The 26,128-nt window shown below is 43.2% G+C and overlaps 2 protein-coding genes across 7 annotated transcripts; one reads left to right on the top strand and one right to left on the bottom strand.

Annotated features, from left to right (window-relative positions):
- The first annotated feature begins 257 nt into the window (after positions 1-257).
- On the top strand, positions 258-22,602 carry LOC108248489 (serine/threonine-protein kinase TAO1). Of its 6 annotated transcripts, XM_037978995.1 has the most exons (23): positions 258-699; positions 855-933; positions 2,250-2,527; positions 8,494-8,755; positions 9,257-9,328; positions 10,060-10,161; positions 10,260-10,305; positions 10,393-10,489; positions 10,584-10,697; positions 11,034-11,125; positions 11,932-12,025; positions 12,272-12,353; positions 13,868-14,035; positions 14,239-14,445; positions 15,483-15,617; positions 15,800-16,036; positions 16,190-16,318; positions 16,511-16,594; positions 16,760-16,879; positions 16,967-17,206; positions 17,286-17,498; positions 18,139-18,321; positions 18,575-22,602. In XM_037978995.1, exons 4-23 carry the CDS (start codon positions 8,624-8,626, stop codon positions 19,076-19,078), a joined length of 3,051 nt encoding a protein of 1,016 aa, XP_037834923.1. In that variant the 5' UTR covers positions 258-699; positions 855-933; positions 2,250-2,527; positions 8,494-8,623; the 3' UTR covers positions 19,079-22,602. The 6 variants fall into 6 exon arrangements, with proteins under 6 accessions (XP_037834923.1, XP_017292779.1, XP_037834922.1 ...); XM_017437290.3 differs by lacking the exon at positions 2,250-2,527; XM_037978994.1 differs by having other exon boundaries at positions 258-933; positions 2,250-2,451.
- Positions 22,603-23,130: 528 nt separating this feature from the next.
- On the bottom strand, positions 23,131-25,631 carry LOC108248484 (protein ABHD15-like). The gene is made up of 3 exons (XM_017437281.3): positions 24,748-25,631; positions 24,021-24,250; positions 23,131-23,924 (listed from the first exon to the last, which is right to left on the bottom strand). Exons 1-3 carry the CDS (start codon positions 25,510-25,512, stop codon positions 23,237-23,239), a joined length of 1,683 nt encoding a protein of 560 aa, XP_017292770.1. The 5' UTR covers positions 25,513-25,631; the 3' UTR covers positions 23,131-23,236.
- Between the last annotated feature and the right edge of the window lie 497 nt (positions 25,632-26,128).

The following is a 26,128-nucleotide window of genomic DNA, read 5'->3' as shown; positions in this document are numbered from 1 at the left end:
CAGACCCTGGTGCTTGGATCCTAACATCTGTGATGTAAAGAGTATTTATCATGGTCTGTGAGTTTGACGGCTGGCTATTTATAGTTGGAGGCCAGCTTAAGACTGAAACAGTTAATCAGGTTAGGGGCTCAGTGACTGAAAGTGCATAAAGCCAAACCCAGAGAGAGAGAGGAGAGGATGTTCAGCACCTGATTACCTCCTTGTGCAGTTATGTGCTCCAGGACCAATATCGTGTTGATACTCATTAATGTGTATGGCTTTCTCCACCACGCACCTCTCACGCTGGCGTCTGCGCCGCTTTTACTCAGAGATTTAGGGAGGACATTAGTTTTTTATTGACCCTCCGAGGAGTAGCCAGTCATCCTAAACGAGACCCCTCCTCCCTTAGACGTCAGGTTAAAAGCTGAGCTTCCCGGCGCTTTATTGTAAAGATTATTATTATTAATTTTTTTCCCTTCCTTTTTGGGTGGAGGGGAGGAGATTCTCCCCGCCGCCATTTTTGGGGAACTGCCTGTCGAGGGAGAGAAACTTTGCTGCTTTTGACGTTAGCAGCTAGCGAGCTGGCCGCCCAGGGGCTGCTTGTTTTTGAACCAGCTCCGCGGTGACAGCCACCGTCTGGCGAGCCCGTTAGCCGGACCCGACTTAAATCCCCGTCCCTGCGGCGAGCCCGGGCCCGAATGACAAGAAGCAAAACATTTGGTAATGCGAACAATTCGGGAAAGACCTGAAGTCGGCTAGATGCATTCGAGTCCGTGCAGTTATGTGGCGAGATTAGCAAATTAGCATAGCTAACTAGCAAACTGACGCTTTGATTTCTCTGGACTGCACTGGCTGTCTGTGATTTTTTTTTTTAGCCACCTTTGAGCCGCTGTGGTCGGTGCGACGGGATTATCACTTTCTGCTTCTCGACCTGCGTGGATTCCGTTTTCCTGGGTGAGTTGATTAGCTTCTTTGCTAACGGTTCCCAGCGACGGGCAGATGGGATACGAGGCTGAATTTTAACACTTTTTTTTCAGCTCCCGACCCAGCCAGTCGTATTAATGCTACCCGCCTGCTAGCAGAAAGTTACTGTCACGCAGTTTGTCTCTTTTATTTCTTGATTTATTTATTTTATTTGCCTCGCTCGGACGAGTTCAGTGTCCTGTTGTTTGGCGTCAAAGTGTTTGTTTTGAATTTGACACATTTGTAATTGATGTGGAGTGGAGCTGGGGAGCTCCACAGAGAGTGTTTTGCTGTAAATAATGGGACACATCGCTTCATCACAGGAGCGTTAGCTTGATGCGTTAGCTTGCTAATCCGCTTTATGCAACTATCGTTGCAAGCGGTGCCACTCCCTCGGTTTGTTTTTTGTTTTTGTCCATTAGCTTCACGTCAAAGACGACCTCCGCTACAGACGGCTTTCTTCTGGGAAGTTCACCCACCCGCGGGGCCTGTCATGAGTCGCATACTGTGTACATGAATGTCTTGTGCGGTAGGTGACATCGGTCCTGCCTCCCCATCCGTGCATGTCGCACGTACATTTCACGGCCCGTGTTTGTGTTTACAAGGAGCGCAGGACACCTCCGCGAACGTGACCGTGTCCGAGTTTGTACGCTTCGCGTCGTGTCCGAATCGGCTGCTGGCGATTGTTTTTATTCGCTGACGTGAGCCGCATTCCTCGGATTCGTGTGATGATGTTGCGTAACTCGGCAACCTTCTGCTTGGTTTGTGTCGGTGTCTTTTTTTTGTCGCCCAACTTGTGCACGACACGTCGGATCTCTGCCGTCGGTGTGTGACAGCAGGTTGTGCATTTTCTCTACATTACATGATGCGATGGCTCTCTGAACACCCACACGTTTCATGATCTGCGCGCTATTTATATGTGGGCTCAGTGGAGTAAACACTGCAGTATGAGTTGTTCACCTGTCTTTGTTAAGGCTTTTATTTTTTATTTTTATTTTAAAAAGCGGCCTTCATGCACGACCTGCGAAGATATGTCAGAGGTAACCTCTCCCTGTGTTATCGCAGATCTCTGCCTGATTTCTGTACCAGTCATTTCTTGATTTATTCTCTTTTTTTATGCGTCTGCATGCTTGTGTAAAGCACAGTGCCTTCGCAGGCTGAAACAGCACCCTTTGTTTACTTTCAAGCACTACCTGCTAGCTGATGTTCAGAGGTATGCGGCTCTAGTTGCCTGTGAGCATCACAATGCAGGCAAACAAGGATTGTTTTGTTTTGTGTGCCATTTTTTAAATTTTATTTTATTTCAGGAGCTGCTGAATATGGGCAAATAGCTTGATGGATTTAAATGTCTCCCAGGGAACAAAACCGGATTAGACACTGGAGCAAATCTTGCCTAGCTTTTCTAAGTCTGCCTCTGCAGAGCGTGTGTCGACTCTACCGGCTGAGCCACGCTGTCTTCACAACTATGTTGGACGAACGGATTGTACGACTGCAGTGACTGTCTTTCCAGTACGTCTAAATTCATATCATGAGGGCTAACCAAACATCAGTTCATGTAGGCATCGCCTGCCACCCAAGGTGAAAGGTGATAATGTCGTCGCCCATGTCTGTGTGCATGTGTGTTTGTCTGTAGCGTTGGCAAAATATCTCGTAAACCTGTGGGTGGATTTGAATGAACGTCTCAGAAAGTAATCATCGAATGTACATTAACCTTTGGAGTCAGCCTGATTCAAGATGGCTACCATAGCTAAACAACCTAAGCATACACAAAAATGCAAAAAAATAATAATAATACTCTGTTAAAATTTGATGTAGCAGTAGCTGAGAGTCATCCCCAGCACATACTCAGAGCACTAACTGATTTGTTTTTAAAGCTTTGACATTAGATATTACAGCCAAGCCCTCCCGTCTGTTAGCAAAATTTCTCACGAGCCACTAGATGGACTTTAATGAGGCTTATAGTAAGTAATCATTGGGTGTATAGCTACAACTCATTACCCTTTGGAGTCAATCCAATCTAAGATGGCTGCCTGAGCAGATATTGGGCTAAAATTTGGCATGGTAGTAGCTGAGAGTCGTTCTCAATCCGTTCTCTGAGTGCTGCCAGATTACTCAAAATCTTACAATATTGCATGAGATTCCATATAAACGAATGACCAAACCTGCTGTAACCCCATCCCTTTTCTTCATAACATAACATGATTTCAGTTTAAATCTCAAGCATGAAAGGTGGTGGGTAATATGCATTCCTTCATGGAATGCTAGGCCTTTATGTATATATATTTTTTTTGTTGCGATGCTCCATTTGACTGTCAGTGGCAGCTATAGGGTTATGATGGTCGCTTTTTAAATGTCCCTAAACAAACACAAAGGGCTTTTTTTCACATTAGTGCAACAGTGAGCGCTAGTGGCTTTGACAGTTTTTAACAGCACAGTTCTGTGACGTTGGAAGAATATGTAAATTTAGCATTTAAGAACACAACTAAAGTAGGGTCAATCATCTGTTGTTTTATTTTTTTTGTGTGTGTCTGTGTTCAGAGTGATGAAACTTGCTGGGTTTTGGGTTGCTGCATTGTTCCTAACCAGAGACACATCTGATGAGTCACACTGTGAGCAGGGAGAAGAGGTCTGTTCAAATTGTGCATTTTTCTTTTTTGTTGCTTTTCTAAAGATGATTAAAACGGCAATACTAATGTTCGTAAGAAAGAAGACACAAAGAGTCTGTCACATATACATTTCAGTCAAGATCTCTTTGTCAAATTCAGTCTCTTTTTGTGCACAAAAGTAGTACCTTTTTTATGATGAGGCCACTCCTTATGTCCTGTAAACATTTTGCCTCATTTGACAAACTACAACCTTAGATACAGCGTTGTGAATCAGAGGATTTTTACTCCATCGCTTCTCGTTGACAATGTTGTTATGGTTTCGGCTTTTATCTCAACAGGAGAGAAATGAGGACGGTTCAAACCCTCTTCGTGTTTGCTTCTCTTCATTCCTCTCTTTCGTTCCCCGTCATCTCTGAAGCGCTGAAAAAAAATGGGATGTGGTGGTGTTGAAATTTGGAAGCCAGAGAGTTTTCACTTCCTCCACAATCTGTAATCAGTCGGGGAAGCGAGCGCGTGGACACCCCACCCTCCGTCTTGGGATAGAAACCTAGTGTGTCGGCCATTTGGATAACAGCTCTTATGCAGGTCATGAAATTAACATTTCCGCTCAACAAACAGCTGTAATGTTGCAGTGCTGCTGTTATTGGGCAGCAGACTAATGATCAGTGAGTAATCCAATACCATCACTCAGCTTATTGGCTGATGTTTTATAATTATTTATTTTAGATTTTAAACCAGTTCTAATTAGAGCATTTTACATCAAAGTTAGCTAAAGAGGTACATGCAGTTGCTGTTTTTTTTTTAATCTAAGTCAGTACATTCTACGTTAGGATCAGAAACAACTGAATCATATTGTGTTCTTAGAAATTATTATTTAACATAGACCAGGACTGAATACACATAGCCGCTAAGTTTATAAGATGTGCCACATAAGTGCATTTCTCTTGTGAATTATTTAGCGACGCAGCATCAGGCATCCTGTTAAAATGCGCTCAGGAAGCACATGTACGAAAGGACATGTTTATATTTACTCACTCTCAAGGCCCGTTTATATGAATGAGATAGAAATAATCAAACTGACTTCATCAGTTCTGTAAATTAACATAGGGATTCGAGGCTTCCCAGGTTTATCAGATGCCGTAGCGTGGTTTGGAATTGAGTAAAATGGAACATGCAGCATGAACGTGCACAGATCTGAGGTTTCTTTTGACCTCCCGTTTACTGGCTATAGCTCAGTCGATTTTGAGCAAATCTTGGTGTGGTAGTAGCTGAACATCGTCCTCTGGAGCATTTCATGAGATGGTGCATGATGTCCCTAAAATGGCTATAACTCCAGCCCTTCTCAGCACGAGATGATTGGTGTGTTAACTTCTTGCATTAAAAGAGATGAGATTTGGCTGGATTTTAAGCAGCTTTTTCTGAAATTCTGCAGGATATGGTTAATATTCTGTGTGTCTCTGCTGTAAACCCAGCAGACCACACGTTTAGGCCAGTGTTGATCCTGTGGAGCTGATCTTATGCCGCTTGGAGAAATTCACTGTAGAAAATCAATAAAGTATTTGATTATTTATTATCCCCCTCCATTTTTTCCCCCGTTTCCCTTCTCTCTGCCGCACCTCTTGCTCCCCAGCCTTTGTGTGTGTGTGTGTGTGTGTGGGTGGGTGTGTGTGTTGCCTCTTCATTAGGCCTCTTTGTATTTTACAGTGTAGAGGAAATCAATCCACATCATTCACGGAAAGAGAATCTATTTCATCGAGCAGGAAAGCAAAATAAGTTTCAGTGATCTGTTTTTTTTTTCCTTTTTGAACACACTGTTCTTCCGAGTAATTACACATGCAAACACACATCACGCAGTCTAGCTCATCTCGCTCAGATTCAGTCTTGTGACTTTGCGCTCAGTGTTCTGTTTCATCGAGTGTGTGTGAGAGAGAGAGAGAAAAAGCTAATTGTCTTCTAGCTTTTTGCCGTTTTTTCTCCTCTCAGTCCCGTGTCATAAAGTCTTTAGAATTGCAGTTGAAATCTTTTTAGTGTAACCTTCGGTTCCTTTATGTCTTAACGAAACGACCAACGTATGTAATGTTTTACTTTACAGATGTTTGATCACTTTTTTTTTGTTATTATTTTGACTCCTAAAATATGTTCAGCCAATAAATGTATCCAGGAACTAAAAGCAAGTAAGATGTTTATTTTGTGATCAATGACATCAGTGTCTCAATAATTACCTGTGCAAGGGTGAGATAACGAACATTTTAGTGACTTGTAGTTGTAGTTTTAAAAGAAATAATCAAAACACAATTACAAGGCGGTTAACAGGACATGGTGAGTGTATAAATGATATTATTGCGTGTTAACAAGCTTGTTAACATGATTTTGTTGTCCTCTTTGTGGTGATGAATGAAAAGTATGCATCCTGAAAAAAGCAAAGCACCTTCAGTATGAGGAAGTGTCACACGTTGTTTTCAAAACTCGTGCTTCAGGAAAAAGCACTGCATGCCGTTGATACTTTTATCTGCGTTTGATTCAGATTTTGACTCTTTTCTGAGCAGCGTTTTCCTAGACGATGGATAAAATTGTCCAGAGCAGAGCTGAGATTTTCCTTTTGACTCTTCCCACAATAACTGTGCCTTTTGTTGTCGTTAAACAGGGAATCCAGTACACGCTGTAAAACCCTTATTATGTAGGTCATGTTGCTGTTGAAAAATGTCGATGAGCTGGTTTTGGCGACGTGCGCTATGATATCATCAGACGAAACTCTGGAAAACGTTTAAAATGTGACCGCGAGGAGACAGCTGTTCATGCCGGAGTCCTTATTGTTGTTTCATATTTACGCTGCTCATTTTGTAGTGAGGGAAGTCATCGTTCGCTAATATGAAGGCACGTCTTCAGCGGTTTCTTTGAATAACTGCGCACAAACATCTGTTTACTCTGGCTTCTGACGGAGCACAAGCTATTTAATAGATCTAATCAACTTTTGCTGTGCTTTTATGTGCATATTTTATTGTCCTTTTAAAACATTTTATTCCCGATTTTATTTGCTATATAAATTAAATTGATATGGACAAAAATGCCTAGTATCAACTGGAATAACAGCGTGCGGCCTACAGATGTGCCTGCCTTTTATTTGTCTAATTATTTAATCAACTGATCAGTCAGTCTGCGTCTGTTTGTAATACTGTATTTTGTTTGGTAATATCGTCCAACACAACCTTCCACATCCTTCCTGGTTGGCTGGGGAGGATTGTGCTGCCTTGACCTGACTAAAACCTTAATATTTAATATTATCAGGAATTATATTCAAACAGAAGAGAAAATGCATTTTGAGACTTGCCTTCAAATTCTAGTTTGCCCTTTTTCTGTATTTTGTCCTCTGAGTTGGATTCTGTTTGTGAGAAGTGATTGGATTATTTGTTTTTCTTTTTTTTTTTACTTCTCCCAAACAGCTAGATGCTTTGTGGATCTGTCTGCCCTAATTATGTCTGTATTATTGCTGCATGCTAAAAGTCACAGCTTCCTAAATATTTTTTTAAAATAATTTCTGTAACTTGGTGGGGAGGGAAAAAAAGGGAAAATGCATTTATGATAGCAGGGCATTTGGCAGATTGTAAACAAAACAGCGCATGTTTACAGAGAGTAGTTGCAATTTAATTTCCCAATTTGCCCATTTTTCATCTTGCGCTGATTACATCTATTAACTCGAGTAGAAGTGACAAATCCAGTTTACAGAACGGCCCACATCCTAATTGATCGCCCCGAGCAGCAAACTCATCATTGCTGTGGGGCCGCCGCCTTGCTGCGGACGGGAAATCGATCTGTGAACTGGGATATTTGCATTCTTCCACTCCTTCCAGTGGCTTTCAGATCAGCAGCAGTTGCTGAAGCAGTCCAAACAGATGCACCGCTGATGACTCGGCACTTAGTTAATTGTGTTCGTGTCAGCACCCGAAGGTGTGAATAGCGACAGAAATCGCAATCTTTAAAATATTTCAGGAGCACCTTGACCTCTCTGGAGACATTTTTAATTGCGCTCTCTGTAACCTTTAGGTGGAGATCTACTGTTGAATATTTCAAGGATCCTTTCAGCCCTCTTGTCTCACCAATTAAACATTGGGTTTAGGAGTTTATATATGAAAGGTATTAAGCAGACAGGAACAGAAATAAACATGTTAAATCTTTTCATGTATTATTTTGACTCATTCCAAATATAAAATTGATACAAAATTCATTCAAAAGCCTAGTATTTCTTGAAGGAATGCATAGTATCCGCTGCCTTTCATGCCAGAGGTTTAAACTTAGATCATCTTATGTTGAGAAATGACAGAGTTGTAGCTGTTTTTGATTAAACCTTGAAAAGAACAAGATCTGAGGCTATATCGCAAAACGTCCTGCTCGGCGTATACGATGTGAATGACTTGCTGCTGCAGCCACAACAAAGTTTAACACAGTATTTTGTAAAACTGACTGAATTAAAGCCAGTTATGTGTCAGCTGGCTGTGGTGGCCATCTTGAATGTGGTTGGCTCCAAATGTGATTCGTATGGATACGTTTCAGTGATTATTTTCTGAAAGTTTCATCGAGATCCATCCGGTGGTTCATGAAATATTTTACTAACAGACTGCCATGTGAACACACACACATGACAAAGGCAAAAACCTTAGTCTGCCTTTGCCTTTCAGCAGCAGGGGATAAAAAACTCTTGGACCAAATGTGCGTTAGAAGAAAAAGTCCCACCTCAGCAGGTCTGGCTGAGCATAAAGAGATATTGTGGATGACTGAGTCCTGTGTGGAAATGGGCAATGTATCGCAGCATTTTTATTTTCTGCCTCCGTTTAAAATCTGTCCGACTGATTCATCCCGCTTTGTCTCCTTCCCACTGTGCAGGACGAGTGCGTTCCATCTCGCCTTCGCTGACACCCTGTCCTTTCCTCTTCGTCCTCTGTCCATCCAGGTGCCGATGTGAGTGGTTCCTTGGGCTCGTCCGTGGCTGCAAATGAATCTGCAGCTGCTTCGGTGTAGCTCAGCGCCCAGATAGTCCCATCCCCTCTGTGCGGGCGACACGCGGGACTACGCAAACCAAGATGCCATCCTCCGTGAGGGCCGGGAGCCTGAAGGATCCCGAGGTGGCTGAGCTTTTCTTCAAGGAAGATCCAGAGAAGCTCTTCTCCGACCTCCGAGAGATCGGCCATGGCAGCTTTGGTGCCGTCTACTTTGTATGGCAACTTTTAAAATACGCTTTAGCTTATCTGCTGGCAGAAATGTAAAATGTAAAGGGATTTGTTTGGTAAAAACCTTTATATCCGAGTCAGGAAATGACTCAAATGTACTCATTGACTCAAATGTATCCTAACAGCAACAAGTCAGAAGTATTTAAACTGCCAGTTAAAACTAAAAATGGGTCAGAATCTATCCGTTTCAGTAAATCAGCTCACCCACAGTGTGCTAGATTTTTATCTCAAGTGTTGAGAGAATAAAATGTCTTGTTCAGTAAAGATTAGGAGTAATTTTCACATTTTTACTTGTGATTAAGGGATGTAATAGCACCAATGTAACGTAAGGTTATGACTAAGTTATTTGTTTTTGTGTTTCTAAACACTCCATGCTATGCGGTTATAAACAAATGCCTCCTTGACGAGAATAATCTACAGAAAGTCGATGTTTTAGCCCACGTATTACCTGAAACGTATACCGACGGCGTTCTTTATGTTTCCTAGGCACGAGATGTGCGAACAAATGAGGTGGTGGCAATTAAGAAGATGTCTTACAGCGGCAAACAGTCTAATGAGGTGAGACGAGATTGATTTTATTTACATAATGATTCACGACTGAACCATAACATTTTCACTCTATACGCTGAAGCAATTAAAACAAAACCTCTAGTCTTTATGTGAACTCGCAGTCAGGCCACAAGGTAAAATTTTGAAAGAATAAAAAGAACCTTTAACTAAGCAATTTACAAACTACTGCAATGAAAAAGCAAATCATATTTGTTGTATTTAATCCAAATAAAATTTTAGAGGGAGTGTCTTTAGTGATATCTATATGTACGGAAATACCTTTTTTACTTTTTAGACCTCTCATCGGTTGAACGGTTCTTTGTGTTGTACTTGAAACAAGCACAGATGTTTGATGACTACATGATTTATTTGCAAAATCTAAACATCCAGAAATCCACAAGAAATAAAGAAAAAATGTGGAACTTTGTGAACAATAGTCTAGTTTACTAGATGGAAGACACAAGACAGAATCTGGTCATCCACAGTTAATGTCATGCAGTGAAAGCCCAGACAAAGATCTGACAAACTGAAGTGTTAATTTTTTTTGGTTCCAATCAGGTCTCCCTCATGTGTTCACTTTAATTCTTGTTCCAGTTTGCAGTTCTCTTTGCGGACTCCATCCACCATGCTTATATCTTTAAAAGCAAGATTGTGTGGCCACATCCGGCTGTTTCTATATAACGCAGAAAGCCAAGTAAAGTAAAGCAAAGTCAGTTTTAAGAGTCTCCTGTCTCAAACAGAAATGGCAGGACATCATAAAGGAGGTGAAGTTTCTGCAGAGGATCCGTCACCCCAACAGTATAGAATACAAAGGTTGTTACCTCCGTGAGCACACGGCATGGGTAAGACGTTTACACGAGCAAAATCAAATTAATGTGTACACAAGCCTGCAGAATGTGTGGTACTAACGAGGTTATTCTTGGTATTTTTGTGTTTCTAGCTGGTGATGGAGTATTGCCTTGGCTCAGCCTCTGACCTGCTGGAAGGTGAGCTCATAGAAAAGACACATGCACTTTTTTTTTTTCCTTGTTGATGATGTTGATTACTACCGTGATGTTTTTTCTTTCCTGTAGTTCATAAAAAACCTTTACAAGAAGTTGAGATTGCTGCCATTACCCACGGTGCTCTGCAGGGGCTGGCCTACCTTCATTCCCACAACATGATCCACAGGTCAGTGATCTTACCTCATATGTATGCTTTTCCTCTTTCTTTCTTTTTGAAAGCATCTGTGAGCACTACATCCCACCCATTGTGTTTTCCTCAGGGATGTAAAAGCGGGTAACATCCTGCTGACTGAACCGGGCCAGGTCAAACTGGCAGACTTTGGCTCTGCCTCCATTGCCTCACCTGCCAACTCCTTTGTGGGAACGCCATATTGGTAGGTGAAAAGTGAAGGTGAACCGTGAATGAACTTAATGTGCTGTGTGTTGACGAAGCCTCTTTTTGCATGTTTACCCACAACTAAACTCTGTCAGCTGACAGTGCTTTTCTGCTGTTTTTCCCCAGTGTGTACTCTTAACTCGAGACTCTCCTTTTTTATATATTTGATTCGATTATATTTGATTTATAGTGAAGAAAAACATACTTGGATGTGTTATGAGAACGCTATCCATTGTTAACAAGATTGAACTGCCAGGAGAGTAAAACAAGGAGGGGGAAATGCGACTGAGTGTCCCTGAGAGTTTCTTTAAAACTGATTTTTCTCTTCACCCAGGATGGCCCCGGAGGTGATTCTAGCTATGGACGAAGGCCAGTATGATGGGAAGGTGGATGTCTGGTCCTTAGGGATCACCTGTATAGAATTAGGTAGGTTACAGCATGTCTGAGGATTATGTTTAAAGTAAATGTGTAGGATTTGCTTCAGAATTCTTTAGGGACCATTTAAAAAAAATAAATTAGGTCCTCAAATACACGTATATTACTATGCAGTAGCCCTGGTTTCTTTATATATTAGATGGACTTTTTAACAATAACTTAATGTGGTCTTGATCAATAGTTCTTCAGACTTAGTTGTTTGTTTGTTTTTTTACAAATTTGCCATTCAGTTTTTATACCTATTGATGGCAGCAGCACATTTTGCAGTGTGTGTTTAAAAATTTAAGAAACTGGGCAAGCAGAGGATAGAAGAAGTATCAGGCCTAAAAATACCATCTGCAGCAGATGAACAGTGTCTGAAAATCATGTCTTTAAGAAACCAGAAAATAAAATCCAGCGAAGACCAACACAGGACCTGAGGTTGATCATCTGCTGTACGTCCAGGTTTCAGCTGATGGCTCTTTAGGAATCATTGATGGTGCTAAACATTATTTTATGTCTGCCAAGCTGTGCTGCCTTTAGGTGAATCTATGAAATGTATCTGACAGACTACTGGCAACATTGTGCCTAAAAGTCAGTTGTCAAACGAGTACAAAAAGCAACCAAAGTGCAAAAAAAAAAAAAGACTTTAAAAGACCTTCAGAAAGCCTGAAGAACTATTAAAACCATTTTAAAAGAATACAAGAATGCCTGGCTCTTTGGAAACAAATAAAGAAATGAGGAATAACTTAAGTGTTTTTCACGGGACTACTTTATCTATAATTCTGTGATTAATTGGGAGTAAATTTCTGTTTCAGCTGAGAGGAAGCCTCCGTTGTTTAACATGAATGCTATGAGTGCCTTATACCACATAGCGCAGAATGAGAGCCCCACACTGCAGTCCGTTGAATGGTGAGGTGCCTCAGTTTATTATTTATGTTCAAGTCAACTGTCTTCACACTGTACCAGCAATAACACATAAAAACATTGTAAAATGTCATGCCAAAGTTGGTGGTGTAAAGCTACCATAACATTTAAAATATCATAGTTTCTGTTTTGGATTCTATATTATTATTACTAAAAAAATGTTTTTCACCTGAATGTGTCGTTTTCTTGAGGCTCTCTGAGTTCTGACCCTCCATCTTATCTTTGTTTTAGGACGGATTACTTTAGAAACTTTATTGATTCTTGCCTTCAGAAAAACCCCCAGGACAGACCACATTCTGATGACATGTTGGGTGTAAGTGCGCGCACACACACACACACTGTACACTGCTACAGTAACGCCAAACAGGGTCAGTGTGTTAAGATGGGAGGCCGACAAACCCTCTGCTGATATATCTCTCTTTGATGCGTTTGCTCTGTCCTGACCCCCATAAGCTTCTATTTTGAACCACTAATCCTCTACTTCCTGTTTCACACACACACACACGGAATCAAATCATGTCAGACACACACACAGATTCTCCTTGTAGGAAGAACACAGATGTAATTACTGTCAAGATGTGACTTCTGCACTCGTTGAGTAACTGAGCAGCTGTCACTTAGCCCACTAATGTCACTCAGATTCAGTGTCGCTGATGGAAATGGGCTCTCAGAACCGAAGCACGGAACACCGGATGATCTTTAAATGTTAATTTCTAAAACGGTACACGTCTTTCTTGACGAAAAGTGGAAGTATTTCACTCAGATTTTGAGCTACCTCGTTATATAATCTTATGAATTCTGTTGTGGTGCATTGCCGTTTAAATTGTAATAAATTAGATGCAGATGAAATTGTGTGGATAAATGTCACGTTAGAGGAGTGGATTACAAACAAGTAAGTTTTAATTATGAGTGTCACTACACAGTTTAATTTGTATTATTGGTCAGCTAGATAAGAGCTTATTAAGAGACTCTGAGGTTCGTTCACAGCATTCCCATCTTGCAGTAAATGCGTACCCCATAAAGCTTTAGCGATCGGATCTCGGATATCTGAATCTGTATTCAGATGCATGCAGGCACGTCACACAGATCAGCAGCAAACAGGACATCAGCAGGTCTGCTGATGTTTCTGTAAAAATGACATCTGAACTGTGTTATTAGTTTGACATTTACGTCGCTCAGTGCCATTTGAGTCCCATTTCTGTAGGTAGTTCTTGTTGAGCTTAATTACCTAACGGATGCAATATTCGAGAAATAAAAAGCAACATACAATGATTGGTGACTTCAGTCTGCAAAGACTGGAAAATTTTAACCTGAAGTGAAAAACTGCACCACTGATTTCTACCGCTGCACTGTGAACATAACACCAGCGCTGTTTTTAATTCGGTGAATATAATTGGAGATAACGCTGCTTAGACTGCTGTCTTGTGATTATAGCGTATATTATAGCATGTAGTGACCACAGTGGGTCCAACCAGCTCCAAAACAATCAGAACAAACAAACGATAGAGAAACTGACCACACTGCATCCAGGTAATCCTCTCTGATTACAAATAATAAAATCTTAAAATCAGTATATTCCTAAGAATGGTTGTTTAATCAGCTGGCTGCTGATTGCTCAGATCCTTTCTATTTGCAGTTCTTTATTTCTTTAATTATGTTCACAATTTTTAACAGCTTTAAATCAAATCAGGCCCTTCTAAAGATGGTTTTATTCTAAAACCTGTCTGTAAAATCTGAATTTAAATCACATCAGGGTTTTCTGTTCGTCCAATCACCTCCTCTGTGGTTCGTATATTCCTTATGGCTTGTGTCTTCTTTGCCGTCCAGCATGCGTTTCTGCAGCGTGAACGTCCAGACTCCGTGTTGATGGATCTCATCCAGAGAACTAAGGATGCGGTGCGCGAGCTGGATAACCTGCAGTACCGCAAGATGAAGAAGATCCTCCTCCAGGAGGCTCACAACGGGCCCACCACAGAGACCCAGGATGTAGACGAGGTGCGTGGATGTCTGTGTGTTTAAAAAGCAAAACACTAACTAAAATTTTGATTTGTATTGCCATAGAAATGCATTTGTCTCATTTATTTAGATAAAATAATTAAGAGACACTGGTTTTTGTGCATGTCTGTCTGTCCTTCTGCGTATTCTGTGTCCTTTGTTTCTTCTGTCTCTCTCTCTGGGCTCTTCCCGCTCTGCTCCAGGACCTGGAGTTGGGCGGAGGTCGGACGGGAACCGTGAACAGCGTCGGCAGTAATCAGTCCATCCCCAGCATGTCCATCAGTGCCAGCTCCCAGAGCAGCTCCGTCAACAGTCTGAACGAGGCGGCGCAGGACAGCCGCAGCGAGCTGGACCTGATGGAGGGAGACCACACGGTCATGTCCAACAGCTCCGTCATACACCTCAAACCGGTGGGTGGAGCCAAACCGACAAACAGGATTTATCTACGCCTCTGTTTGTCCTCATCCATCTTTAATTCTTTGACTAAATGTATCTAGTTTGTTAGTTATGTACATTTTTTGAAAGTATGAAAATGTGTCCTTTAATGTTCAGGATTTAATAGATGGGAAACCTTTTTTCTGTCCATGAAAACAAACCTAAGCTTGCAGTCAAATTAGCTTAGTGTTCTTGTATTTGGAATATTTCACCCAATTTTTGAAAGACTTAAATATAAACACGTGTAAATTTACTCTTAAAAATCACATAATGGAATGTTTTTCAAAAAAAAAATTTGGGGGTTGTGGAGGATTCAAGTTTTCATTAAACTCTTTTCTTCAAGGTTTAAAAACTGGAGGTATTACATCATTTAGAAGTTGTCTTTTAAATCTTTGCATCATATGAGTAGAATGAACGAACACACCAACTAAAGCAGCTCGTGCCAAGTGTGTCATTTTATGTAGGATGAGAAATCATTTTGAAAAAAAAAGAAAAAGTGCCACATTTGGGGAAATAAAACAAAATTAATTGGAAGTTAGTAACACTTGGAGATCAGACACAAGGTTTTCCTGTGTTAGTTTCCATCTCTGCAAAATATTTCTGTTTTGGTGCTTCATGCTTCAGTTTAGCAGTTTTTAGCAAATCCAACATACCCGGTCTTTTTGTTTTTAACCAGCGCTCATGAAATTCCTCCCACTCATGGCCTATCTGGTCCTATAAGATGATGCTACACCTTGTCCCCGTTTTATTTTATGTTCTGCTGCTGTTTTATAAACATTACCGCGTGATGGATCGCACATGTAGATGTCTCCAAGGAAACTGCAGCTCGTTTGAAGTAACTACTTTTAACTTCCAGCAGAGGGCACACTCATCCTTCTTTTGCAATCTGATCGATTGTGTTTTTAGTATATTACACAGCTCTATGAGATACTTTGGTGCTGAAAGCATGCTTATACGTGTCATGTACCAAACTGTAAGACGATGTGTTGACTTTGTGGTCCTGTCTGTCCAGGAGGAAGAGGAGAGTCTCTCTGCTGAGCAGGCAGCCAGCAGTCAACCTACTGAGCCTCAACCAGCACCAGCTCAGGCCCCAAGAAAGCACTACCGCAACAGAGAGCACTTTGCCACCATACGCACAGCATCACTTGTGAGAGCACACCTTCATACACGCTTACTTTTTCATTTATTGCATTTAGTTCATCTAATATTAGCCGTGTAACCGGAAGAGTCTGACAAAAGGCTCGTTCAGCAACTGTGTGATAATCTTTACAGCTCTGCATAGCCACTGTTGGCGTCTAGGTAACGTTCTCGTGCATCCACACGCTGTAGGTGACCCGTGAGATGCAGGAGCATGAGCAGGACTCGGAGCTGAGGGAGCAGATGTCGGGGTATAAACGCATGAGACGGCAGCACCAGAAGCACCTGATGGCCCTGGAGAACAAGCTGAAAGGCGAGATGGACGAGCACAGGCTGCGGCTGGACAAAGAGCTGGAGAGCCTGAGGAACAACTTCACCCAGGAGATGGACAAACTGCTCAAGAAACACCAGGCATCCCTGGAGAAAGACGTACGCAACCAGTTTAAGATCTATACACACAAAATTCAACTATAAAGCATTTTATAGTTTATGCCTGCTCTTATTGCTTTTACACAAACTTAAACAAGCGACGATATTTATATTTTTGTTGTATATGTCATTCGATGCTTCTGTGGGATTTAGTTAAAGACGTTTACCAACGATGAGAAGAAATTCCAGCAGCACATTCAGGTTCAGCAGAAGAAGGAGCTCAGCAGCTTTTTGGAGTCACAGAAACGGGAATATAAACTGCGCAAGGAGCAGCTTAAAGAGGTAATGCACACAAACATCATGGGTTTAACTAAGACTCACCGTTTTACACTAAGCAAATCAACAAATTTCCCAACATAAACAAATTTTAGATGCATGATTGGATATATGTAGCATGCTGCCAAATGCTGTAACATTCATAGGACCCAGGAATTATGAATCCTCTCATATTGAACTGAACTAAATGTGTGGCAGGAACTGAGCGAGAACCAGTCGACTCCCAAAAAGGAAAAGCAGGAATGGCTGTCCAAACAGAAGGAAAACATCCAGCACTTCCAGGTCAGTATTCCTCAGACGGTGGCCACACTTCAAGGAGCAGGTGTGGATTATTTAAATCAGAGTGGCAATGAATTTAAACAGTCTCTGCCGGACTTGTAGGTTTTATTGCTGAGGTGATTTTTCTGTTTTTAAGTTGTGGTTTTGACATGATGTGTGCAATTCCAGGCAGAGGAGGAGGCCAACCTGCTGAGGAGACAGAGGCAGTACCTGGAGCTGGAGTGTCGACGGTTCAAACGCAGGATTCTCATTGCCAGACACAATGTGGAGCAGGATCTGGCTAGAGAGGTTTGTAGAGACACGGGAGAACCGGACATCGTCTCCCTGTGTTATTGCAGATTTTAGGACTTTCTCACCTGTTCTTGTGTTTCCCAGGAGTTGAACAAGCGGCAAACTCAAAAGGACCTGGAGCACGCCATGCTGCTCAGACATCACGAGTCGATGCAGGAGCTGGAGTTCAGGCATCTAGCAACGATTCAACGAGCCCGGGCCGATCTGATCCGAACCCAGCACCAGACGGAGCTCACCAACCAGCTGGAGTACAACAAGAGGAGGGAGAGGGAGTTGAGGCGCAAGCACGTCATGGAGGTCCGACAGCAGCCCAAGAGTCTGAAGGTAGTTTAGATGCCCCTAAATGCTCTTCTGTGACTACAGATGAAACAAAACCAAAGCTAACAAATGTTTCTTTCTTTAGTCCAAGGAGCTGCAGATTAAGAAGCAGTTCCAGGAGACGTGTAAAACCCAGACCAGGCAGTACAAGGCGCTCAGGAACCATCTGCTGGAGACCACACCGAAGTCCGAGCACAAGGCCGTACTCAAGAGGCTGAAGGAGGAGCAGACCAGGAAGCTGGCCATCCTGGCCGAGCAGTACGATCACTCCATCAACGAAATGCTTTCCACGCAGGCTGTGAGTATACAAAAGGATATTCTAAAACTAGAAGCACTCGTAGAGCACTAACCTCCACCATGAGCTATTATCATTGTGATGTCATAATGGGACTGATGACATCATCGCTATATGTTGAGGAAGTCTGAGAGTGCAAAGCTCCACCTAGGCCATAGGGTCATAAAAACATTGTAGAAGCTGGAACATGATCCAAAATTTAACTATTTGTTCTTTGTGACAACATCAACATTTCCTAAAAATTTTTTCAAAATTTGTTATTTACTTTTTGAAGTAATCTTGTGCATAGGCAAACAGACAAACAGCATCAAAAATATATACCTCCTTGGTAAAGGTCAGTAATGAACAAATATTGTTTTTACAAGGCAGCTTAATGTATATAGATAAATGGGGAATCTAAAATGAACAAAAAAAAAATCAAATTTAAAGGAGATTAATTATTAATTATAATGATTAATGATTTGTTTTGCTGGTTCTATGTCAGTGTTATTAGTGATTAAACATCCTAATGCTGGATTACTGAATAAAATGTTACTGTGTGGAATTATTTCTTAGGCGGGTAAAAAACAAACATTATGGTTTTTCTAAAGGAACAGTCTCCCACGTTTACGTATTTCGCTCCGTTTGACCTTCATCTCCTCAGCTGCGGCTGGACGAGGCTCAGGAGGGCGAGTGTCAGGTTCTGAGGATGCAGCTGCAGCAGGAGCTGGAGCTGCTCAACGCCTACCAGAGCAAGATCAAGATGCAAACGGACGCACAGCACGACAAGGAGAGGAGGGATCTGGAGCAGAGGGTGTCTCTGCGGAGGGCTCTACTGGAGCAGAAAGTAAGGCGGACTCTTGTTTGGTTTGTCTGGTGTTATCTGGTGTCAGTAAGTTAGTCATGGGGTGTGTTCACATTCATTTACTGGATGATCATGCATTATTCCAAGTTGAACTTTTTTAAGCTTTACACATTGTTCATTTTCATTTATTCAGTGTGGGAGTTGTATGTTTTTAGTTATTTTTAATTTTACTAGGAACCTTTTCTTGAATCCAGTTGACCTCTTGTTATGATTTTTATCCTACGTTTTGTCACAGATTGAGGAAGAAATGCTTTCCCTGCAAAATGAGCGTTTGGAGCGGATCCGCTCTCTGCTGGAGCGCCAGGCCCGAGAAATCGAGGCTTTTGACTCGGAGTCGCTGCGGCTGGGCTTCAGCAACATGGTGCTCACAAACCTGGCTCCCGACTCCCAGGGAGGCTGGGGGGGAGGAGGAGGTGGAGGTGGCCAGGGGGGCCAGGGGGGAGGCCAGTGGCCCGGAGGAGGCGGCGGAGGCGGCCACCACAGTCACCACCACCAGGGGGGCTCCAGCTCGCAGCAGCCCTGGGGTCACCCCATGCTGTCAGGCGGCCCTCCGCCCTGGAGCCTCCACCACCCCGGAGGAGGGAGTCAGAGAAGTGGTCAGGGGGGCGCAGGAGGGGTGAGGAACAGCCCGCAGGCTATGAGGAGGACGTCATCGGGGGGGAGGAGTGAACAGGGCATGAGCAGGAGCGCCAGCATCACCTCTCAGATCTCCAACGGATCCCACCTGTCCTACACCTAGAACACAATAACTGTCCTTAACTCCTGTGGTTTTAATGTAATACTACAGACACACACACACACACACACACACTGCACAGTTCTGAGACTGGGTTTACATGAACCCAGTTCTCCCATCACTGGCAGCTGTCTGTGGAATCCCAAGAGACTAAACTGATTCGTCTGAGAGCCGTTTCTTATGTGCCACTGAGCATTTTTTTAACACAGCCAGGCTGTTTTTATGAGCTTTTTTTTTCCTAACATATGTCTCTGTTGCCATATACCCTCAGTGGTATCTTCACCAAGGAGTTGATCAAGTAAGGTTAGTTTTCAGTAAGTTTTTGTTTGTTTGTTTTTAATGCTGAAGTGAGATGTTTGTAGATGTGGGAGATTTATAATAAGATATACGCAAAAAAGCTGCTGTTGTAAAAACTGTATTTACAAAGTAATCCAAGTGAGATGCTGCCAATTGGTTTGTAGCTCAATAAATTGGAAGAATATTAATGTGCAGGTGAACGAGAAGGTAGAAAGACTGTTTAAGATGGTAGAGAGAAGACAGAGGGGTAATGAAAGTCGTAACATTAGCGAGTTGAGAACCAGGGAGGACATTGTATCAGAGGGACTTGGAGCTGAGATGCTAACGGAAATAAGAACAGGGTTGGGTTTGTAATAACTGCCGCTGCCATCATGCTGTTCAGTATTTGTAGACATCGTGCCAGAGAGGTTCAGTGCAGTGTTGAGTCAGTAAATGTCTCCTGCTCTCAGATTCATGAGCTCAGCTCCTGGGCTTCCACAGACCCCGGTCCAGTTGACAGCCTGTCTGAGCCTCGGTCCTCAGGACAGACACGACCCCTCAGCAGCTCGAATGCTTTCAGAACCGGCGTTCGCTCGTCACTAATTTGCAGTAATCATGTGATCTTATTAGGCGTCAGCTTGATGAGGCAGTAACACAGGATCGAGCCTGGTGGCCGACTTTAAGCTACGATGGAGTATTGAATCCACTCAGAGGAAAGAAAAATAGAGGAGGATTTGTTTTTTTGTTTTTAGTTTCTAGATTAAAATGTAAATATAGAAAGTTGCAATGTTAGAGGGAGAAAAAAAAAAGTCGTCTTTGAAGATCTAAGCCAGATGAAGTGAACTAATGTGCTCCTGAACCAGATTAGATTTATTTATTTTGTTATTCAGCTGTTATTAATGTATCTGAGAGTTTTACTGGGTTAACTACAAAACAACAGGCTGAAGTTTACTGAAGCCACCCGAGGACTCACAGAACCTGTTCAGTCCTTCACAATAAAAGTCTCAAACACATCTGCCTTACACATACTATATTAAAAACAATTTAAACAAATAGTCAGGTTCAGGACTTATAGACATCTGATTTATAGACTTGAAAGATGACGTGTTTTTGTCTTTTTTTTTCCCTCAAACAAAAAAACTTCCTCCTCTCTTTTTTTTAATTTTTAATTTTTTTTTTCGCCCCTTCTGAGTGGCCCTGTACTCCGATGTACGGAGTAGAGCTGAGCCACGCAGCGAGACGCACTTTGGCACTCTAACTATTAATCCGATCTATTTTCGCACACGAGCGTACAGGTAGTGGTTTTTATCCCGCGGTCGAGCAGCCACGGAAGCTCGACCGACGGACACATGTACAGGGAAAAGCGTAAACTTTTTGTGAAAACAGCACACGAGGCGGTTGATAAATAAGTTGTAAATGAGGATTATAGTATTATTAAAAAAAAAACCTGAACGATCAAAAGGTGGGAGGAGGAGGAGGTTCTCCATCCCTCTGCAGGTTGGTGACTGCTGAATGTTTCAGCGGGTTGATGGGCGGTGATGCTGTGATCTCCGCTGCCGTGCTCCTGCGACCCCTCCCCCGGTCTGACACCCCGCTCTGCCTCACCCCCCGCCGACGGCCGCCGATCTCCCTGCGTCCCTCCACCTTCGCTTCCTCCCTCCCTCCCCCCTCCCCCTGAGCCTCTGTCGAAGCGTCGGCCTCTGACCCCCCGAGGACGCAAAGAAAGAACTAAACTCGTGCTATTATATGAATCTATACAAATAGAGGATTTTAGACAAGTAAAGATGGAAGTCTTATTGTGAAATGCAGAGATTGTATAATTTTTTTTTTTTTTTTTCTTCCAAGAGATGAAATGTACAGCCACCGTGTTAATATTGTACAGTTTGAATTTGAACATATGGAAATCTAAGCGACAAATCAAAGACGAATGGAACCTGCAACGAGGGCACGACCTCGTGGCTTTGGGCTCGCGGCCGTCACGCGACCGCTTGCTGAGTTTTCACTGTTTTTCTTTTGCAGCCGCGACTTCTCTGAAACAGCGATTCCGCTGGGAAGAACACAAACGTAGGTCAGATCGCCTCGAGTCAAGTGGCGTCATTTTGTCTTCTTAAAGAAAGAAAAATACACAAAAAACAATTTTGCACATAATTAGAAGTTTCCAGGTAGCCTTTGCTTTAGCGTTGGCTGTGTTACACTGACACGATGATACACCTGATGGACTCGGTCCGTCTGTTCGAGGTCCTTGTGGTTTTTAAGAGACTCTCAGGCTTTAAGATTTTAGTTACGTAAAAAAAAAAAAAGAGGTCCTGAAAATATCTACAGAAATCTGGAAAAACTGCTGAAATTTCCCTTTTTTAATGCACTCTTCTTTTTTTTGCGCCAACCTGAGTTTCCTTTTAATCTAATAAAAGGGTTGCTCCGATTCTTTAGATCCTCTGACGCTATTTACAAATGGATTTCTGGTGTTTCCTCACAGCACTTCATTGTCTGCCTTCTCAAACACAAACTCACAGCAGAAACACGTCAGTTTTAGAAGTTCAGAACGAAAAAAGCGAGCACGCCATTTTTAACCTTCGCTCCAAATTGGTTTTATGCCTAAAAGGGTCGTTTTCCTCTTTCAAGTGTTGTCTGCAGAGGGCCAAACGAGCTGCAGAGTTTTACGCCCCACCTTGTTTACTAAAACTCCAGGGAGGGTTTGCTTTGAATTCTTATTTTCAGGCAGTGTGGGGGCAGAGTCTAGCTTTAGACTTTGGTCACTCGGATTTGGATCAGTTGCACTGATTGCACAAGTAGCTGACCAGATTTCGGAGTTTACTGTGATGCTCCCCCCCGCCCCCCCACTCGGCTCGCCGAAGGGGGGGCAGGGCGGCTGAACGTAGGCGGGAGGCAGGGTTACGTCTCTGTACAGTCTGTTTATCAGTATTCCTTTTTATCTTTATCATTCCCTCATGTCATTTGGTGAGTCTTGCTGTTTTCTTCTCCATAGTCCAGAGATTTGTAATAAATGTAATAAACTGTATAGATTGTGCAAAAAGTTGAATGTTGCATAGCAGAAGAGGAGGAGAAGAAGAAGAAGAAGATGAAAAAAAAGCTATTCCTTCAGATGAAAAAGTGATTTTAAAGTGTATAAAAGAAGCTAAGAAGCAAAGTTTAGGGGATAAATGTAATATTTTGTTTGTAATTACTATTTTTTGTTGGAAGAGGGCTACTGGATAAAAAAAATAATCTGTAATAAAGTAATTTTAATATTTCTCCGTCTCATGGAGTTTTGTGTGCAGAGGTTGTGTTTAACAAAGTTTACAAAAACCTCAAATTTAAGAGTAAATGTGGGAGTTCTAAAGCTTGTTTCTGCTCAAACTGCTTGTTCAGGTTGTGTAATTTTGCCTTTTGTTTATTCTGTTTTCAACAGGGGTTTATTTACACTCCCAACAGGATGTTAGGATGAATACGAAATGATATAATTGTATTTTTTAGAGATATGATTATTGCAGTTTTAAAATATATTGATTTTTAATGCTTGACATGGTGCTCTGAGGCACAGTTGATGCATGTTTTCCAGTCCAGGCTGGCAAAAAAAAATCTTTTTCTTTTCTTTGTTAACAAGGACAATGCCTGAAATGGTCTAAAGCAGGGGTCTCCGGTCCTGGTCCTGGAGGGCCACCATGCTGCATGTTTTAATTGTTTCTCTGCTCCAACACACCTGATTTGAATCAATGGGTGATTAACAGGCTTCTGCAGAACATGAAGAGGTAATTTAACCACTGAATCAGGTGTGTTGGAGCAGGGAAACAAGGAAAACATGCAGGATAGTGGTCCTCGAGGACCAGGATTGGAGACCCCTGGTCTAAAGTCTCTGTGAGGGTGTCCTCCTCCACCTCTTGCTCCTCAGTGGGTGTATGACCTCCTCCAGGTGTAGTTCCCTCCCTCTCCATCATCCGTACAGCTCTGTTCCATCACCTGGGCCCTGGGTCTCCTCGTCACGGTGGCTCTCCGCCCCCGGGAGGATACCCCGGCGTTCACCCTGCTCCTCTGCCCAATCTGACCGTTTACTTCTCCCCTCCAGCTCGCCCCCTCCCTCTCCCCATCCTTCAGGAACTCCGCCACCACTTTAAAGTACTCCAGAGCTACAGAGTGGCTCCAGATACCGTCATCCATCTCCTCCCTCCCCTCCAGAGTGAACCCGCAGTGGCCCCCTCTGTCTGTCAGCACCAGGAGGAAGTAAGGGTTGTTGAGGAAAAGGGAAAGGGGTAAGGTGGAGGCAGGTGTGAGGACAGGGTCGTCCCTGCTGCAGATGCAGAGCACAGGGACCGCCGCCTCGTCTGCGTCTCTCAGAGGCTCGTTCCTCTCCCAGTAGCTCTCCCAGTTCTTGGCTTGGTGAGCTCTTTCACCCAGCATCCAGGCCGCTGCAGGCGTGAGGCCCCGCAGGGAGGAGGATCCCGAGCCTTCTGGAGATGGAGACAAACCCCGATGGAGCTTGGCTGAAGAGCAGAAAAGAGCCTCTTCGAAGTCTCTGAGGTTGGAGCAGCTGAGGGCACGATCCACATCCAGCACTCCTCTGAAGGAACCTGCGTACCTTGTCCCAGAGACATGTAGAAGGAAACACATCTTTAGATCTCATGTTGCTGTCACCCCCTGTGTGAGCACTTTGCAATTCTCTCCTGTCTCTCACCTACTGAGCTGCGTTTTCCGGCGAAACAGCGCCGCCCAGCGGTAAACGGGAGGCATGGCCGCTTCAAACCACAGCTGGCCCAGCAGCACAGGTGAGATGGCTGCAGCTGCTGTCAGGTAGGTGCTGGAACCGTGCTCCCCCAGGTAGGACAGCAGGACCCCAGAGCCAGAACCCTCACTGACAGCAACCAGCACCGAGGACAGGTGGCGGCTGTGGACATATGACACCGCCTGAAAAAAGGGAGGTACAAACAACTCTGTCACTGTCGGGTTAGTCCTAAAACTGAGCCATGAGGTGTAAGGCAGCAGTGTCCAATCCTGGTCCTTGAGGGCCACTATCCTGCATGTTTTTGTTGTTTCCCTGCTCCAGCACACCTGATTTAATGGTTGACTTACCCCTTCAGCAGGTCTTCAAGTCCTACAGAGGCCTGTTAATCAAATCAGGTGTGTTGAAGTAGAGAAACAACAAAAACATGCAGGATAGTGGACCAGGACTGGACACCACTGGTATAAGGAAATGTTTTTGCCCACGTCTGTGTGCGTTTGTCTGTCTCAACTCCATCCCTTCTGATCTTAAAATGATCTTAGTTTAAAACTCTGGCACAGGAGGTGGCGGGTGATACGCTTTCCTTGAAGGAATGCTAGGCATTTAAATAGCTTAGGTTTTGCCTGAAACTGTTCATTTGACTCGCCTTTCTCTTCGTTTTAGGAGAAAGTCATTTTTCTACCTGCTCCAAATCAGCCGGGTCTCCAAACTCTGTGAGTCGTGCTGTGGTCAGTGGCGTCCCCGCCGTCCCTCGATGGTGGAACACCACCACGTAAAAGCCCTGCCTCGTGGCCTGGAGGGAAAGCAGCTTCAAGTGAGGGCTCATCCCTCCCCAGGACTGAGGGATGAGGAGGAGGACAGGAGGTGCTGAGGTGAAGCAGCCCAGCGCCTTCCTCCCATCCCACCTCTTCCTCATCGCCGCTTCGCCAAGTCTGGTCCCCACGGCCCAATCCAGAGCCACGACCCCACCGTCCTTCAGTAGCAGGTGGTCTCTAGTAAACTGTATGTTGTCCCCATGTTGTCCACACAGCTGGCTGGACACAGTCTGGAGGTGGGGGTCTCCTCTGGGCCAGGTGGCCAGCTTCGACTTTGCCAGGGAGCCACAGTTCTGCAGGAGATATCTGGCGAGTGCGGTGGGTTTGCAGACGAGCCTGGGTCCTTCTGATGTCTGACCTGATTCTGTTTCTGTGTCCCATGTCCCTGTGCTGTTGTGTGGTTTCAGCTCCAGGATCAGACAAACGACGACCCACAGCCTCCATCCTGCCGCTCTGACAGCCCGCCTCGTCCAGCAGCGTACTCTGGGCCAGCGGTGAGCCAGACGCAGCAGTAAAAAACACAGGGAGGGGAGCAAACAGAACAAACCGTCCCATACAAAGGATGCCATGTGTTCATACGAAGAATGGAGGTAAATCCAGTGTTTTCTGTGGTTATTTTCCCCCACTGACATCCATCTTTACTTCCAGCCTGGCAGGTTGGTCTTCTGAATGGTTGTCTTCTTTCACCAGCTTCTTATAAAACGGTGATGAAAGGAGAACGTAAAGAGAAGTTTCTTTTCTTTCACACAGACACAAACAAAAAGAGAACTGGAGCAAATGATCTTCCACCCCTTCTTTTTCTCCTCCCTCCATCAATCATTTACAAACACAGTAAACACAGACCCGCATAAATCGGCCCCATTAATATCACGTGACAATAGTTGATTTCTTTTGAAATCCAGACCTGATTTACTTACAGATGTCTGACTTATTGACAGAGCAGTCAGTGTAAATGTGCATTTACAGTTTTACAATCACCCTATTATAAACAATTATTAGATTAATTAATTGTTCTCACTTTAATTAGACTTTTAACAAAGAAAGTCTTTTTTTTTCTAAAAAGATCAGAAAATTAAGTTGCGTTTCATTCTGCAAATGGTTGTAACAATAAATCAACTAAGTTTATATAACACAAACCAGTGCAACTCAAAGTTTGTCACAAAGCACATTAGTCAAATACACTTAAATAAATAAAAGATGTAACAAGAACCCTCAACAAACAACAAATGAATTAATTTATTCATACTG

Source organism: Kryptolebias marmoratus, linkage group LG13 (genome assembly GCF_001649575.2).
Source record: "Kryptolebias marmoratus isolate JLee-2015 linkage group LG13, ASM164957v2, whole genome shotgun sequence".
Classification (NCBI taxonomy): Eukaryota; Metazoa; Chordata; class Actinopteri; order Cyprinodontiformes; family Rivulidae; genus Kryptolebias; species Kryptolebias marmoratus.
The sequence above is the reverse complement of the archived record's forward strand: the minus strand, read 5'-3'. Positions and strand labels throughout refer to the sequence as shown.